Below are 18,714 nucleotides of genomic sequence, written 5' to 3' on the forward strand. Positions count from 1 at the left end.
CAGGCCCACTCCTCCCCCACCCCCACTCTCCCACATCGGTGCCGAGCCCGCTCCTCCCATCCGTCGGCTCAGGCCTGCTGTTCACTCCTGCCCCCTGCAGCAGTGGCCTGGCTTCTCCCCACCCTTGGGCCCAGTCCTCCCCAGCATCAGGCCTGGGCCTGCTCCTTCTTTCCCCCCACCGCTGCGGCGGTGGAGGGGGAAGCAGGCCCAGACCCCAAGCAACAGGAGGAAAGGGGGAGCAGGCCCAGACCAGGGGGGAGGGGAGGGGGTCCAGGACTCCGTCCCCACCCGCTCCACCCTGCGATCATTCTTGACAGGCAATTGGCTAGTCTGCAAATAAAATATCAGTGAAGTTAAAAATTAGATAGAAGCATCATTTTTAAGACAACTATATCTGATATTAAGTGCACTTCGTTTGGTGCTGCCATTGGAATCACTTTTTAAATGTAAAATCATAAAAAGTACTTACTTTTACATTTGCTTTTGCTAACTGGTTAGAAAAATTTGTTGCCTCCTTCTGAGATATTTTCAGCTCCTGCCTTAACTCTTCATTTCGCCCTGTAAGTTGGTCAGCTTGAGCCTTCAAATGCAATCTGGCATCAAAGAGTCCCTCTGAATTTTTTGATTCAATTGCCTAATAGATATCAATTCACTTAGAAAACAGAAAAACAAAACAAACAGAAGAATCCAAAACACTTTCTACATATTTCCTAAAAAAATGACTTTTCCAGCATATGTAACATGGAATTAACAAAAAAGCAACCTTTTAGATTTTTTTAATAGCTAAGAACAATTTTGTTGATAATGGTATTTACTAAAGAACTTGAATTATATTAATTTTGTTAGAACCAATGCTTGCTTGGCAAAATCTTTTACTAGAACAACTGTATAGCTGGGAGATATTTTAGACAAATTTTAGAAGACTGTCCCCTAATATCTGGGCCTTTTTTAATTTTATGTGGGAACAGGTTTTTTAGAAAGATGGCTCAATAAGGGAAACAATGCCAACTATTAATAAGCATGTTAATATTAGGCCAGGTGTGTCTGAAGAGAACATCACAGAAGATACAGAAAAGTGTACAAATATACATTTTTATCCAGGCTTTTTGTCTGAGGCAACAGCTCATTTTGTTTTGTTTTTGTTAACTTTGTTTCAGTTGTGCTATGCTTTTAATCTGTGTTTTTATTTATTGAAAAACTGATTCTTATTTTCCTAAAGCTGCAAAAGCTGCACTGTGAACATTAAAAGATAAAATCAATAGTGGAAATGTCAATACAGTAGCATACTAGTAAGCTATGTTCTTCTCAAATATTTAGGGTGAAAAGCCATATAGAAACTAGGTATTATCTATTGATCATCCGTATTTTCCCCTTCTTGCTAAGATTTTACATTTAAAGACTCGGATAAATAATTGCACTACTCTTTATATGGTAACACAATGAGATGGAAGAAACAGGAAACCTATTCTGTTCTTGGGTATCAGTCCACATAAATGAAGATCAAAATGAAGCTGTAGAGAGGCTCAGAAGTAGACAGAGGAATAACTTGCCCCTCCCCCTTTTAATTGCCCCAGCAAATATCCAGTTGGATGTACTGAAGGGCCACACTGGGAGGCATTTGGGGCCTAACAGCCAATATTCAATACTAAGGTAATACCATGCTTGAAATATAGTCAGTAGTATGTATACAACTTCTATGAAGTCAAACAGTTCCAATAAAAGACAATTTACGTTTACTAATCTTTCCAGACTAGGGATGATTAGTGCTGTTTCTCCTCCTTTCACACTAGGATCCTTCTGAATTTCTTTGACAGCTTCTAGTATTTCTTTCATTCCTTGCTCAAGTTGTTTATTTTCTTCTGATAATTCTTTTACTGAAATAAAGTTATGGATATTTTTTAAGTTGCTATAATATTTCAAAATATTTTAGAAAACCTGAATTTCATTAGTCTCTGACAGTTTGAAAGACAATAAGAATATTCATCTTAAGCACATAAATATTGATCTAAGGAATTAATAGTAGAGCTGGTTGGAAGTTTTCTTGAAACATTCTGCATCAGAAAATACCAGTTCAACAACATCAAAATTATACATGGAAATATGTTGACTGTGCTAAATCTAAGTGGGCTTCCTGTTCTCTTATCTGGTATTCAAACCTTGCCACCCCTGGAAGCCCCAGTTCAAGTCAAAACTTCTTAGGCTTCCTAGACGTCTTGTTACAAGTATGGAAGCCCTGATGGTAGGGAGCCTGGCAGCTGCAGAGCAAAAATCTTCTTAACTAGGCTGCCAGATTTCAGGGACCTCACCTACCTTGTTTTAAAAATCAAAATGAAACTTCTTTACTTCATCTACACAACATTTTAGAATTCCCTTGTCATGAAAAATTGTAAGCTTTCACTTCAGTGAAAGAAAAAATCTTCTCTTGAAAGTTCTGAGTTTCCTATATTCCAACCATTGTTTCTTAAGACTTTCATTTTCAGTACTTTAAAAGCAAATATATCCAATTCTCTGATTCATGTCCTCATCCAGCAAAGAAGTTATGCGTGTGCTTAACTTTAAACAAGTGAGTTTGACTATTATCTTCAATAACATGGTTTTACAAGCTTAAAGCAAGGGGTATGTTTAAGTACTTTACTGGATGCGGCAAAAGAAAAGAACTATTTGGTCTTTTTCATTTCATATACTAAAGTGAAGACGACATGCTTCCTATATACTGTAACTCAGGGGTTTTCAACCTTTTTTAATAAGTGCACACCTGGCAGCCTCCTTTTTAATAAATGTACCCCCAGCGGGAGGGAGGTGGCAAGGGGCTGGACGCAAAACAGGGGTGTGGTGAGCGGCAGAGCAGAGGCTGCACAGTGTCTGTGCGGCCCTGCTCTCATCCCGCCCCTGCTCCTATGAGGCAGAGGCATGGGGTGGCAGCGCTCCTTCCCCGCCCACCCCCACATACCCCCTGGGTCATTTCATCAAAGTATCCTCAGAGGTATGCAGTTGACAACGCCTGCTGTAACTGATCTATATCTTTAATGTTTAAATTATTAAAAGTATATATAAACATAATGAGAATGCTTTTAAAGAGAGAAGTTGAAGTGCTGAGTGAAATCCTAAAGACATAAGACAGTGGTCTCCAACCTTCTTAAGTAGTTCACCTTTGGCATTTAAAAGAAACCCAAGATCTACTGTGCGCCACCTCCTCCCCCCCAGCAGCTAAGTCTGTAGGGAGGGAAAGGGTGGGGGCAGGGCAGATTGAGGCAAAGGGAGGAAAACTTATTTGGGGGTGCACCTCCCCAGCAGGTAAGTCTCACCCGGGCAGGGCCCTACTCAATTTACCCTTGCTCCTGCCTCTGCGGCACTGTTCCTCACTGCGGGGACCTCGATCTAGCCCCTGCCCCTTCCCTCCCCAACAGACTGACCTCCTGGGCTAGGGCGCATGCATGTACGCACTCAAGCACTCAGCCCCCCACCCCAGCCTCAGATCAACTCCAAGAGGCTCTGAGATCTACCGGTGGATCGAGATCCACTGGTTGGTGACCACTGATAAAAGAGAATTTGGTAAATAAAGCTTTTTCTCATCATTTTAGAGCTGTCATGTTTTCATCTGGATTAATCCTCAACCTAAATTTCAGAGTTGAGGTACTATTGCCAAATAAATCTGATGTACCTCCCATATATATATGCTCATTCCGTGCATTAAAAAAGATACTCAGTAATTTATCATTTTAAACATGAGAAGAAAAAAGTTACAAATAAAGATATGCCTGATACAACAAAAGAATTACAACTTACATTTAGACTGAAATTTAGCTATTACAGTCCTGTTCTGTTCCAAGTCTCTCTCTCTCTCATTTAATTCTTTTGCCAGGTATTCATACTACCAGGGGACAAAGAAAAAGAAACAAATTTAAAAATGGATTTTTAAGACAAAAATTCAGACTTTTAATGGTGAAATATCAAAGAGAATTATAAAATTGAGGAATGGGTCATTAAATAAGAAAATATGCTCAAATAAGTATTGTTAAATTGTATATATTCTACACTTCCAGGAACAATTATGTCTTGTCATGTAAAAAGTCCAAATCTGCACAGGAAGAAAGCCAGAAAAAGAACTGTTAAAGACATAAACAATCTTAGTGCACACATTTATCATCTCATCATAAATGTCTTTGCAAAATCTTGAACTACCTGCACTGCCTGGCTTCTGCATTTTTCAAGCTCTAGTTCTGTATTTCTATTGAGTATATTCTTGGCCAACAAATTCCTGGATATCTGCTCATTCTAAAGGAACAATGAAATATAATTAAAGGATTGATTTCAATTTGCTTGCAATATTATATTTCTGAGATCTTTTTCTATTATATGAATAAAGAAAGATATATAGATATGCACAGGAAAAACTAAATTGTATTACATGCTTTGCAGCTTTGTTATATTACTGGATTTACCTGAATCCAAGACAACTTTGAATGTAAGATGACCCCTCCCAATAATTACATTCTATAAAAGGATAATTATAAATGTTATAATTTTTCAAGTTTAGAAACTAGTTATTGTTGGGTCATCTCAAATGTGTACCCTACCACTGCCATGGCAGGAAGACAACAGCAAAGGGGCAAGTAAGGAGCAGGCAACGAGAAAAGCAGAGGTGAGGGAGAGGAGGCAAAATGGGTGGAGGGAAAAACAGGGGCAGGGGACAGGTGGGGGAAAAGCAGGGGTGGCCTGGCTCCCATCCCCTGGCTGCCCCCACCCCACCACTTGTTCCCCACTTCTGCTGCTTCCCCCTCTGATCCAGACACAGGGAAGCCCCAGAGCTATTTCTATCCCACACAGCAGGGAGCAGCTGTACCAGGATCCTGGCTCAGCAGGGGTTGGTTCTTCCTTCCGTTCCTGGCTCTCCTTCCCTGGTACCCCCTCCTTCACCGCCCCTTTTGGCTGAGAGCAGACTGAAAGGTACAATCTGCATGCTGCAGAGCTGGGTACCCTGCACAGCTGCTTCCTACAGCACAGGGCAGGAAGGGCTCTGGAGCTCCCCTGTGCCCGCCAATACTGAGAGTCAACCTGCTCCAGTTGGGAGCTGTGGGGAGCCACTGCACAGGGAAGCCTGGCTGTCTGGAGATTGCAGTAGCAGTGTGCAGAGTTCTCCTTTCCTGCTTGACTTCCTGCCAGCAAGGGAGACTATAGTAGGGGAGCCTGGCAGGGAGCAGATGCTGGAGGCATGTATGTGCACACTGCTGATGCTGTCTCTGATCCAGCCAGGCTCACCACATAGCTGGTCCTCACAGCTGAAGCATTCTGATACTCGATTCTAAGATGAGCTTTTATTTTCCCCATGAAAACTTTTCCTAATATGGATGGAGATGAATAAAAGTAGTTGCAAGCCAGCTAAGGTACTCTCTGCAAGTTGGAGGGTAGCCAGGGGAAAAAGAAGCCATTCACCAAATGTATGCACTGGTCCTCTCCATTGACTAATGTTCTTGGTGACATGAATCCCATGTGCTAAAGCTGTTGCATCCTCTAGCAGGGGGTACCATTCTCATCTTCTGCATCTCTTAGTAGAGAACAGGCTTCCCTGTCTTGCCTCATTTAGATAAATGGCTGTGAATCACCCAATTTTGTATTAAATTTAAATTAAAAAGGAATCCTTTCAGTGTTGTGGCTTGTTATTTAACTGGAATTAAAATTTAAGATTAGAGAGAACACTATAGACATAACAGTGTCTAAAAGGTAAGACTGCAGGGATATGGAGTAAGGAGGAGGGAAAGATGAGAGAGAAGATAAAAAAAAAAGAATTTTATCTGCATTTGTAAAAGCTTGAGTAGGCCAAAGAAATAAAAATATTTTATAGATAAAAACGGAAAGAAGTATGACGTAGGAGATTTTTACTGTCTACATAAGGGTACCAAATCAGCTACAGTGCCAGTGGCTTTATATTAAAAATCTCTCATTACTTATACTGCATACATACCAATTCAAGTGAAACTGCCCTATATTTATTTAAAGTAAATTGATGAAGTAATAAGTATTAAAATGATATACTCAAAATAAATGACAGAAAATATTCACCTAAAAATTACAAGAGATAAACTTACACATACTGTGGCAGTGTCTCACCTGTGATCTAAGGAAAACTAATTCTCTCCTTAATTGCCCTATGAGGTTTTCGACTGGATCTATCTGACATGTGTATTCCAACTGTCCACTTTCAAGTGAAGTCCTCAAATTTTCTACCTGCAACAAATCTGGAGAGCCCATCTGTTCCTTGCTGGCATCTTGAAAGGCAGAACACTTTATTTCAAGGTGGTCCTGCTCAACTTCCAATTTTCTTAATTGTGATTTACATGGGCTTGCTGGCTTTCTAAGAACAGACTGACTGAAAATTGCAGACTTTTCGCTAGGAGACGGCCTTCCCTGGAAATCTGGAAGACATGTTTTGTCTGTGTGCTCTTGAAAAGATACTTCGGTTCCAGAATTTTGGCTATAGCAGCACCCTTCTGTCTCTTGACTTTTGAAAGCTTTTTGTGTAATTTGTGAAACAGGAGACAAACCTGTACAGTTCGATTTTAAGCCTTGTGATATCTGCCTATTGACTGTACAGTCTGGTGCTGTTCGTGTCCCTGTAAATTGCAGTTCTGTTGATTCGTAAAGTTCTTTTATAGAAAAAGCTTCAGAACTATGCCAATCATTTCTAGAGTCTAATGGGACAAAATAAATATTTCTACTTTTTTCTGACAAATTTAAATCCATGAAGTATTCCAGAAATTCTTCTCGAGAGGTTTCCCAAAGCCTTGGTGGTCTCACGCCTCTCTCTGTCTGGTTTTAACCCACTAAATGATGCTCTTCTAACTGAAAGCATTGTTTTTGTCTCCATATTATATGACCTGCTAACCTGCATTCATGAAAAAACAATGTTTGTTATAGTTTCACTAACACAAAAATTGTTTCATTTAGGATCTTTCTCTTTTTTTTTTTTTTTTTTTTTTTACATCTTAACAATACTGGCAGATAATTAAAAACTTAACACCCAAATGTTCAGAAAGGAACTTTTTTTTTTACTTTAATTCATAATTATATATACAATACTCATTTATGCATAGACATGACCCTACCTTGGCTTTAAATTCATCAGCATCATCTGTGCTCATGAAATCTGATTTCCTTTTATTCGTCTTCATCTCCTCAGTAAAGTTATCAGTCAGCTGGAGGTCACCTGCATCCAATCCTAATTACAAACAAATTTACAAATAAATGATTATAAATGTATTTATCTACCACAAGAACATGGTGAAATGTTCCCAGCAGTAGATCAGATTTCTGGTCTCTCTTCTCTACTACAAAGGGATTGTAATACTGCTCTAAAAAGCAGCTCATAATTTTTTTTGGCAGGGAGGGGGCAAGGAATTCCTTTGTTGGCACAGAAATGGCAGATTCTTATATCCAGCTCTTTGTAACACCCACATTATAAAGATTTGCTGGAGAGTGAGTATATGGAAGGAACACCCCATATATTATCAGCTGGTGGAACAATCTTCAGTGGAGCCATCATAAGTCAGAGCAGGTAGCAGGCCGGAGAATTAATACAAAGTACGCCATTCCATCTTTCAGATATAAATGGAAGTCTAGGCCAAAAATAGTGAGTCAGTTTCATAATTTTTAAATACATTTGCAAATGAGCACATTGTCAAGTAATCCCCAACAAGACCACACAAAATCACTTCATCGCTGGTCTGAAAAGGCACAGTGCAAAAATCAATCAAAATACAATGCAACGATTACATCCTACCTAATAATGCAGCTCTTTTTCCTTTCTCCTGAGCCAGTTTACGAATCTGTTTCTTCAGTGCAACTCTTTCTTCTTCTAGTGTTTCAATCTGCATATATTTAAACATTAATAAGCATTTCTCTCCAACTGAATTTATAAAACCATATTTAAAAATAGGCTTTTACTTGCCTCTTTCAAAAGAATCTGGTTTTCTGCTCTGTACTGCTGTTGTTTCAGTGTTTTGCTCTTTCTAAATTCATTTAAATTGATCATTGTCTTTGGATCAAGACCTGAAACACAATACAGACTGTTTTACTTTAGCTATAGTTGGTTGATTTATTAAGGAGAACTAAAAATAGTAGATTACTAATACTACAGACAAAGCATACTTGGAGACTTAAACTTAGGCCACATACAGGCACCATGTTTCTACTGGGAGAATCACTGTTCTCCCTGTAAAAAATATCAGTGTACAAGCATTCACTCAGTTTCTCCTAGGGGAGAAAAAAAATTTCCAACAAGCAGAAAGTACCTTAATTCACATTAAATTTATCTGTCTACATTTTTCAATGCAGTATTATGTATAAAATAAATACATGTAGTTGGCTCATATTGTACCATTTGATTGGATTAGGCAGACTATGCATCTTGGAATGAAGAAAAATTTATTCAGTCTATTTATTTCCTATGCAACCCCCCCAAAAACAAAAAAACAAACAAAAAAAACAAACCCAAAACAGCTCAGCAAAGAATAGCTTATTTCTGAAGGGTTTCCCTCTCCCCTTCGCCCCCACCTCACTTCTGTAGCTTTTTGGCTGTTCTTAATAAATTAACTAAAAGCAATTACTTAAATTTTGACAGTATGGATAAAATTACTTCCATATAATTAAGGCCAGATAATAGCCTAACTCTGTGACACATATGGTAAAATTTAATGGACAAGACCCTGAGCTTTCTTGAGGATGACAACAAACGTAACTAATGACAAAAAATCAATACCTAGACGTTCTCTGAGGTCTTCATTTTCATCAAGAAAATCATTAATTTTAAGTTCCAGTTTGTTCACTTCTTTGATTAAGGCTTCTATCTCATGATCTCTTATTTTAATCTGCTTTTTTAAATCTTTTATTTCAACCACAGCATCTTCCAAACCATATATTCCCTGTAACGGTTCCAAAGTGGATATATGTGGACATATTTCTTATATAAAAAAAAAACATAAGAAAACTATAATGTCCTATTTCATATTTTAATAGTATTTCTGAGCATTAAAAACTAAATAGTAATATTCTAATATTAGAATAATATTTAACATTAGCTGAAACTAATTAATTATTAGTAAGAAATGCTTACTGTCCAAAACAATTACACTAGGTGGAAAACAAAAAAAAATAAAAAAAGAGAAGGAAAGTATTTAGGATAGATAAGAAGTAGATATGGAGCAGGAATCCTGGTTGTCTCTGATAAAAAAAAATCCCTAATTTTTGGATTTAAAAACGTTACCCAAATCCACATTTTTCCATGATTAAAATGAAACATATGCATACACACACACACACACACACACACACACACACACACACACACACACACATACATATTAATTAGTGGTGTTTCAAAAATTGGGGATTTTTTTTAATCAGAGAAAACCAGGATCCCTGATAATGAGTAAGCAAAAGATTTCATTTTGGAGGCTACTGAGTTAGGATTATGGTGGAGTAGTTGATCCTGTTGCCAGGCTTGACCTGTAAATAAGTACATGATTTTTCTAATCAGTGAAAATAATACTTGTTATTTAAAATGGGAGTCTTTTACTTTAGAAAACTATGTTTCCTTCATCATTTAAGTGTTATTTAAGGTCACAAGCCAGAGTGTTTCTGTAAGCAAAGAAACCATTACAAGATAATTGATTCTGTTCAGTTCCAGACTTTCTAGAATAGTTGTGATCTCTACACAGGTGGACTGACTTCATTGGGTTGAGGTTAGTTTTATATCGCATTTGAAGAATGTAAAAATATAACGCACAGCTGTAATCAAGAAAAGGGAGTAAAAACACCATCTGCTTATTCATATGCTTATGTCTCTGTGATATTAGATATCCTTCTAGGTACAGCTGAAGCTTTTAAGAAGTTGTCCCCCCTCCCCAGACTGTAAAATGAGGTTCTCATCAGCTTACATGGTGACTCCTCAACAGATCCTCACCTTGACTATCCAATTTCCATCATTTCTGAATGACAGCTCTATTTGGTCAAACAGTAGTTTAACAATTTGCCAAGGACAGCTAACTTAAGATTCAGCTGGCTTATCCACCATTTAGAGCAAAGGTAAAAAGAGTATGAATAAGAAAATACAGAATAAGCAGCTCTTTATTAAAAGTCTGTTTTGCTTTGTTTTGTTTCTAAACTGTGGTACAATCGTTAGAATGTCACAAAATGATCTGTAAAGAATGATAAAAACTACTGATAATAATAAAAACTAATGATAAAATACAATTTTCTCAAATAAATTGTGTACCATTTCATAATCTTTCATCCGCTTCAGAGTCTCAATAAGTTCTCTATCCTTCTCCATAGCATCTGCTTCTGCTAGTTCTGCTGATCGTTCAGCTTCTTTAGTTTTCTGTTCCAGCAGCTGCAATTTTTCCTGTATTGCTGCAATGTGATTTTGCTGAACTAGAGAAGAGAAACCTGGGAAAAAGCAATAATTTATTTTAAAAAATAAAATATTTTTATATAAAAGTGGTTCCTGATACAAGGTAAAAAATGCCTCCAATTATTTTGTATCTGTTTTGATTTCCACAAATTATTTATCCTCTTCTGAAATAAATAATTACACAGACATTCAGATTAAGGCTTTATTTTTTTATTCTTATTACTTTAAAAAGCAAATTTAATAAGAAGCTAGTATATATGATGGACTACTCTATTCAGCTTAAGTTGAATGGCACCAGTTATAAGTTTTTTTTCCTGGATCAGGATATTCTTTACTAATCATGTAGTGCTACAAATACTTATAGATTTGCTTCATTTTATGCACCGTGAATTCTCCTTTAAGGCCAACTGGAGTTTTCACAGCAAATAGAGTTATTCTACTTCTCACCTCCCCTTGTAAAATAGATCGTTCTGTTTCAGCTTAAAGAAATCTGCAACCTACAACCAGCAGGGTGGATCCAGCCCCAAAGCCATTTAATTTAGCTCATGAAGCTAGGACATTGGCAGCAATTCAGTGATGGGGGAAGTAGCATCAGGAACACCAGCTAAGTTGCAAGCAGCAATTCTGATCACTCCAATAGGTTGCCTGCCCCTGGCTAAAACTAATACCAAAGTGACAAACTAAACTTGCAAGCAGTACTCATTAAAACAGCAACAAAACCAGAGAGGTTTACCTTCAATTCCTTTCTTTATACTAGTATAACTTTCTAAGGTAGACACATCCTAAAAAGTATGTTTGGCCACATCCTTAACTGCTTTAAAAGAGGAAGGGGAGCTGCTGTTGCTCAGGAATGCACATCAGCTCTTACAATCCGTTATACTTGCTTTGTCCTGCAGCAACACAATTTAGCTAAATCATACTAATTTTAACACTAAATGAAGCAGACGTCAAGTTGGAGCAGTTTTACTATGCTTGTAATAATACTGAACCACGCAGATGTAATAACTGTAGTCTAACAGCTTCTATCAGATACAGAATTGTTGTATCTTTCTATGCCTTCAGTCTATGAAGAATCACAGTCCACATTGGTAAGTTACTGTTTTCAGAAGGAGTTTCTAATAATTTTTACATTCTATTAATGCGGTTTCAAATCCAAATGTACTTACAATTTTTAAAATAAAATTTGGAAGATCTGCTTTTATAAATGGCATTTATGAATAATGTAGTATTTATGAATAATTATATACAACTCAAGTGACATAAAATAGTCTATAGAATTTAAATAAGCCAAATTATGAACAGACTTTTGACATGTTAACAGGTATTTTAAAAGCTGGCTGCATTTGACAAATGGAAATGGGCAACCAGAAAGGAGATAAATGGTTTTGAATACTTTAAAGTAATCTGATTAGCATTTAAGGGGAAAAAAGGATTTTGATGCATCTTTTCTAATTATTATTTTAAGATGTATATTAAAAAAATATCAAGTAACCTTTATCTTTTCGGAGTTCATTTTTCAGGTCTTCTATGATCAATGCATTTTTTTCCATGTCTTTTGTATATTGTTCTACTTGCTCAGTAAGCAACCTGATATGACTGTCTCGTTCTTGTATACCCTTGAAAAAAGACAATTATTTGCGGGGGGGTAGGAAATGGGCTTTATGGTTTAACGATGAACTACCAACATAAAATAAATGAATGCTTCAAGCAGAAAGGCAAATGAAGGGATGAAAAACAGCTAGTATAAACATTGCATTAAAAAGTTAAAGAACTAGCACTTAGAGAGTTCAGACATTATGTATAAATGCAAGGCAGAAAAAAACAGTACAAGATACAAACATTAAGTGTATATTTGATACATACAGATCTATGAAAAACCAATAAAATATTATTTTATAATTTAACTGCATTAACTGGTTCTGGTTATGTGGCTAGATGATGAAGTGGGCAAATAACTAGACTAGAAAAGTCAGAACACCAGTTACAGAAAGTTCAGCTAGTGGACATGGAGAGAAGTACATTAGGCTAACCTGTCTCCCTGAATAAGTCAGCTCACTTCAGTCATCACACGTGGACTTCTGGTGTTTGTAAAGCAGAGAAGGCTGATTATATCAAACTAGTAGTGTGCTTAATGAATAATTCATACACAGGTACTTGTGCATAAAACAATACCTGCTGGAGCACCATAACATTGTTTTTGTCTACATCAAGCTGGGCCATTTTCATTTTCTCCCTCAGGTTTAACAACATTTGCTGATATTCGATGATCTCATCATCTTTTGATGCCAAAATTCTCTGCAAAGCACATGAATAAATAAGAGGCATCTCAAATAATTCCAAAAGATAACACACACAACCACAGGATCAGAAACATATGATAAAAGTACCTTCCATTCTTCTACTTTTTCATTTACAGCTGCCATGAGTGGATCATCTTCTTCATTCTTTGCTTTCAGTTGGTCTGATAGCTCTTGCACCTGTATATATTAGCGCTTTGATTAGTACTACAAGAAGCATGCATCCATACTGTTTTTTTAAAACACATATTCACTACAAATGCACCTACTATACTAAGCAGCAGTGTAAGAACATGGCCAGGTGCCTGGGGTGGCTGCTGCACTCAGTAGCAGTGGCAACTTCCAGCTGCCAGTCCCACTGCAATCAAATAAATCACACAGCTGCAGCAAAAGCCAGTTTTTCCATCTTCCTCATCTCTGTCAACATCTGGGGCAGTTGCACTACCCTAGTTACACCACTGATATTAAGCTATAGTATGTAACAGAAGTTATGATTCAGTTAAAGGTACAGTATGCTAGTATTTTATTTGAAATTATTTCTCTGTGATTTATATTCAGATCCATCTTAAAACATTGTGCTACACTGAAAGATAGCTCTCTATGTAAACATTTTTTTTTCAACAGCACTACTATTTCAAACTGGATAAAATAAGGTGGACATTTTCTGCTAGAAATAAAGTTTACTTTTTGAATCCTAACAATATATTGTTTAAAGTTAAGAATGTCACTCGGAAGTATTATCTGTCAACCGATTCCTTACCTGAAATTTATACTGTTCTTTTTCTTTTCTTAACTGATCCATCACAATATCAGATTGCTGCACAATAAGTTTCATTTTATTATATTCATCAGTCATCTTTTCCATTTCCTGCACCGATTCTTCCAAATTCTTCCTCATTTCTTGGTTTTGTGCTTCTAATTTCTCATTGGTTTCAGTCAAGGTCTGCAAAGATAAAGAAATGCTATTTAAAAAAAATAAGTGTCTTGGTACTTGACATAGTTTATCAACAGTTCGGTTCAAAGAGGGCTATGGTTAAACCAGCATAATTAACTTCCTCAGTTGTCATGAAAATCAAAGTCATATTGACAGAGCCATGTAGAAAAATATACACTACTGCTGGACACTAACTTATTTATTGGGGGAAAAGGTGTCATTCTAGAACCATTTAAGAACATTACATTTCTTCATTTTTTCTAAAACACACTTTCAATGGTTGTTATAAGTTTATCTGGAACTCAGAAACTTTACCTGAATTTCATCCAAATACTGGACAAGTTCATAGTTCTTTTTGGACAACTGAGATCGGTAATCAGAATCATCTCCTCGTCTCGTCAGAAGTGTCTCTTTTTGTGAATCTATTTGTCTCTGATAATCAACTACATCCTGGCGAAGCTGTTCATTCTGCACATAAGGCAAACCCAAAAGAGAGTAAGTAAAGGGAGAGATTGAAAAGATTCTGTTTTTCTAAAAAATATGACACACAGCTATGATTCATTCAAACAGTTCATTCAAATTCCTACGAGCTGGTTCTATATACTTTGGTATCTCACCTTTTTTCTTATTTGTTTTTTCTCCAAATTAAAAGGCAGAGAAAAGAATCAGAATAAAAGAGAAGAAAGCAACAGAAAATTAGAAAAAGTACATACACATGTAAGATTCAAGCTAAAAATAGAAGAAAATAAAAATAAATGTATAGATTAAAATGTCAAAGTTAAAAAGAACAATCAAACCCTGTACAAGAAAATAAGGATAGCAAAGACTTTGCTTCTAGACTTAAGCACTAAAAATAGTTTTTGTCTGCAGACATTACATTTCTGAAAATGTAGTGTGGGAGCTAGGTGTTTATTTCTCTTTAGTTTCCCCCTCTCCTCCTCTTCCACCCTTTCTCCCACCCCCCAAAAATGAAATTTCTGCAGAAAATTGAAGTATCTTCAGTAATTACTTACTTATCAAAACTAAATGTTACAGTTAGAGAAACATATTATGTATAACATGGCTTATAAAGAGAAAGTACTACTGCATATATGTATGAAATGTAAGAAAACATTTTTTCATAGGATTTTCATCATAGATAGTTTAAATGCAACTATATACAAAACCAGGTATTCAGTAAACAAGTAATATGACTTAATTTACTTATTCATGCAAATATTGTGGGAATAACAGCATAACTCAAGATTTATTCTCAACTCAGAATCTGTCTGACAAGATCCACAAGATTCTAAACTATCAGCACGATCTCCATCTACTTCTTTAAACAGAAGATTTCCATAAATTGAAGCAAGTAACGTTTTTTTAACCCAAGCCTGCTTCTTGATTTTATGAACATATGTCCAAACATTGACCAGTTTCTTATGTCCAAACATTGACCAGTTTCTTTCACATGCTGTAGAAGCTGGATAAATCCGAAGCAGACAAGAACATGAGAAGCCAGAGGTTCTGCTGTTTCCAGACCTTGCCACAATGCTGTAGGAGCAACATACATTCCCAGATGAAACTTTTGGACCAAGTAACTGAAAAGGCTCCATATGCTGCACAACTTGAAAATACTTTCCCATGATGGGTGTGGTTGGCTTGATAAAACTCGCCAAACACTTAAATCATGGATGTCAAAAGTCACCTTGCATCCTGGACCAAATCTGAACTATGGAGTTTCTTGCAGGCTGAATCCAGCCTGGGGAATGAAGCAGCAGCAACTTGGGCTCTGATCCAGGCACATGGCATGGTGGCAGTTCTGACTCCAGCACTGTGCTTAAGGCCCCCATTGCAGGTCCCATGCCAAAGCTACTGTTGCCACCATGTGCCCCATGCTGGAACAGCAGCTCTACCTCCAGAATAAGGCATCAAGCACACAGTGGTGGTGGCAGCAGCCTCAGCATGAAACTGCAATGGGGTTGCAGCAGTGGCAACAGGCCAAAGAGCAGGAGGATGATCAGGGCTATATCAGCCCTTGCTCACCCTTCTACCAATGATCACCAATGTCCACTGGGGCCCAAGGGCCCTCGATTCTACAACAGTCCACTCCTCTAAGCTATACCTCCAACTTTCAGTGCTCTGCTGATAGCCTGGTGGGCTGGACTGAGCAGCTCCATGGGCTGGATCTGACCCATGGGCTACATTTGACATGTCAGGCTGTGATCCTGAACCCAGGTCCTCAGCCAGCCTGGCACAGCTGCTCATCCCAGTCTACCACCTCCCCAACTGAGCACCCAGGCAGGAACAGGTGGTCAGAAACTTCCATCAGGGCCTAGTAAGGAGCCCACTCTGTGCCAGAGTGGCCAGCTAAGGTCAACTGTCCCTTTACCACCTCGAAAAGGGCCCCTGACCCAGAAGAGGAAGTGTCTGGGCAACAGGGATCAACCTTGTACTCATAGGCAACTGGTAAGGGGTGCACAGGTGTGCACATGCCCCACCTGATGGGGCTGATGCCCCCCCAATGGCCGACACTGATGATGGCAGCGCTGGTGCCCCCCCTGACAGGGCCACTGCCATTGGCGGCTTCTGCAGGTGCCCCCCCAGATGCAGGAGGCACCAGTCGCTCATGCTTGTACTCAAGCTACTTTGTCCTCAGCTTGAACTTCTACCAGCTCTGATTGATTCTTTGATTACCTAACCTGGCTCACCCATGGACCCCGAGTTTGGCTTGAACATTCGGCTCCCTAGTCTGACTCCTGTTCTGATCTTTCGGATATCCAACCCAGCAGGCCTTCTGACTCCATGCTCTGCCCAACCCTCCAGGTCTCCGACTTGGCTCCTCAGACAGATCTCCTGGCTTTTGGCTTCTTGGCTCCCCTACACTCCGACTCTACATACTTCTGATCTCAGTTGCTTCTCCAGGCCCTGGGTGAATCCCTGACCTGGCTGCCCATGACCTGGCATAACAACACCCCTGCTGTAAACCAGGGGTGTTGCTAGCATTACTGTCTTAGAACCTCTCATTTACAACATTTGTTCTCAATAATGGCCTGCTATTCAAAATGCTACCAATCTGTAAATAAAATCCTTTACTTGCATTTTTTTCATGAATTGTGAGTGCAAAGACACTTATATTTTCAAAAGACTTGACTTAAGTTTGGCCATAAATTTAGTAATGCTTGAAAAATGTTTCACTCAATTCAGATACAGTGACTGCAGAAGAAATTGGCTGTAGAATGATCAGAAGGTGCTATTAGTGAACCCAAAAGACATCATTATCAAGTACAGTATGTCATCACTTTTAGGTCCTCAGTAGTCACCATTTCCTGAAGCAGTTTTTTTTTTAACTTACAAATACTATCACATTTACTGAATTTGTTAGAAAGTTTCAGGGTTACCACATCATTCTTACCATGCTTGTCTGCCTGCTACTTAAAAATGCAGCTAGAATAAAAGTATTTTTCAGGTATTTTACTACTTATTTTGGTCTTTTCTAGATCATTCACAGCGTGTCTAACCTCATAAAATCATTAAAAAGGAGGTTTAGGCCATGAGAAAGATTTTATTATAGTAATATGTGAACATTTGTCTATTATGATGGCCCACATGTTCACATTACTAACACTTAACTGGCAGAAAAGCTACTCTCTTACTTCCAACTATCACTAGCACCAAACATTTTTACTATTAATACACTTCACAGAATATCTGTTCTCTCCTGTTTCAATATTCAGTTAAAAAACTAGTTGAGGTATTTCAATCAAAGTCTGGCACATTCCCCCAGAAATTTTTCAATTTAATCTAACTACAGCCAAAATCCTTTGTTTATGTTTTCTTCTAATAGTTTTACACTATAAAATACTGAAAACTAGTATACTGCCCACCAAGAACTGTTTTCAATTACTAATATGGGATTACCAGAAGCATGTCACTCTTGTGTGAACTTGATCAATTTTTTCTCATTTCCAGATGTCATCTTGTCATTAGGAGTCTTATTGATATAGCTGATTGACGTACATGTTGTTTTCCTAATGACTGAAAAACTGAAGCTGAATGTGCATCACTTCTAGATGATGGTGTCACAGGTGCAGGATGACTTCTGGATTTAAAATGTTTCTCACAAGGGTGACCATTGTCAACATCATCTGCATCATGCTCTTCTCCATGACCTTCATTTCCACTCATCTAATTTTTTTTTTGTCTGCAAGCTATTTCATGCATATAATGTATTTGGTGTTGGTCATCCTAGTACCATTTGGTAGTCCTAGTAGCATTTGAAATGCAGTATTTGAAAATTACTAAGTGACTCTCAATGTAAAAACAAAATGTTTTCAAATGTTAGAAGATAGTCACAATATTCTTGTTGGGTTTGGTTTGGATCCTCCTATGGATCCCAAGGTCCAGACATGGAGGCCAAATCCATTTTAGCTCCTCAGAATTCTCTTCCAAGATCCAACACATACAGCCCTCAACATATCTGCCCTAGTAACTGTACATAAGCAGAGGAGCAGGCAGAAAATGTTCCTTTCCAGGACAAAGGGTATCAAATCTGTGTCCATAAAGAGATATCACCTTTAGGCTGCTCACAAAGGTCAATGACAGAGACATCAGCTTCATGGCAGCGACTGTTTCCCACTGCCTGCTTACACTCTTGCTGGAGCAAACTGCTTTTCTGAACAGAAGTCACCAGAGGTAGGTGGGCAGCAATCGCACACTGTTACGTCTCAGCTCTGTATTCTTGGGCAATCGGGGCACAGGATACAGTCTGTCTGACTCACAAAGGACTCGCCCCCCGGGCCCCCCCTCTACCTAAACGAAACTGATTAAGATGCAGTGAGAGACGCACCTAAGACCCTCACCAGATAAGGGTGACAAGAGTGAATCAACTGCCCTAGGTCTCATTTACATCCGAGATGGAAAACAGAAAGCCTGAAGCAGAGACTGCAGTGAATTCTGGGACCAGAGAAGCAGGAGAGCGCTGCATGATGGGGAATCTGTGCTTCCAATGTTAATCAACCCATGTTCACACACACACACACCTCAGCATTTATCAGACCAGTTCTAATCTGGATTTGCTAAGGACTTCCCCCCCC

General features: G+C 38.2%; 1 protein-coding gene across 5 annotated transcripts in view; it reads right to left on the bottom strand.

Annotated features, from left to right (window-relative positions):
• CEP290 (centrosomal protein 290) overlaps window positions 1–18,714 on the bottom strand; it is a 102,737-nt gene that overhangs the window by 70,401 nt on the left and 13,622 nt on the right. For 2 of the 5 annotated variants that reach the window (XM_014525894.2, XM_014525893.2), the window contains exons 9-22: window positions 13,955–14,107; window positions 13,466–13,648; window positions 12,796–12,885; window positions 12,581–12,703; window positions 11,901–12,024; window positions 10,271–10,443; window positions 8,756–8,918; window positions 7,946–8,046; window positions 7,778–7,865; window positions 7,104–7,216; window positions 4,183–4,275; window positions 3,787–3,871; window positions 1,732–1,874; window positions 470–634 (exon numbers count right to left, since the gene is read on the bottom strand). In XM_014525894.2, the coding sequence (XP_014381380.1) occupies window positions 470–634; window positions 1,732–1,874; window positions 3,787–3,871; window positions 4,183–4,275; window positions 7,104–7,216; window positions 7,778–7,865; window positions 7,946–8,046; window positions 8,756–8,918; window positions 10,271–10,443; window positions 11,901–12,024; window positions 12,581–12,703; window positions 12,796–12,885; window positions 13,466–13,648; window positions 13,955–14,107 (1,797 nt within the window). Of the gene's footprint in view, window positions 1–469; window positions 635–1,731; window positions 1,875–3,786; window positions 3,872–4,182; window positions 4,276–6,108; window positions 6,888–7,103; window positions 7,217–7,777; window positions 7,866–7,945; window positions 8,047–8,755; window positions 8,919–10,270; window positions 10,444–11,900; window positions 12,025–12,580; window positions 12,704–12,795; window positions 12,886–13,465; window positions 13,649–13,954; window positions 14,108–15,326; window positions 15,360–18,714 lie in introns of those variants that run through there. The other 3 variants (XM_025192284.1, XM_014525895.2, XM_014525896.2) reach the window with 3 other exon arrangements.

This window comes from Alligator sinensis, unplaced genomic scaffold, assembly GCF_000455745.1.
Source record: "Alligator sinensis unplaced genomic scaffold, ASM45574v1 scaffold1076_1, whole genome shotgun sequence".
NCBI lineage: Eukaryota > Metazoa > Chordata > Crocodylia > Alligatoridae > Alligator > Alligator sinensis.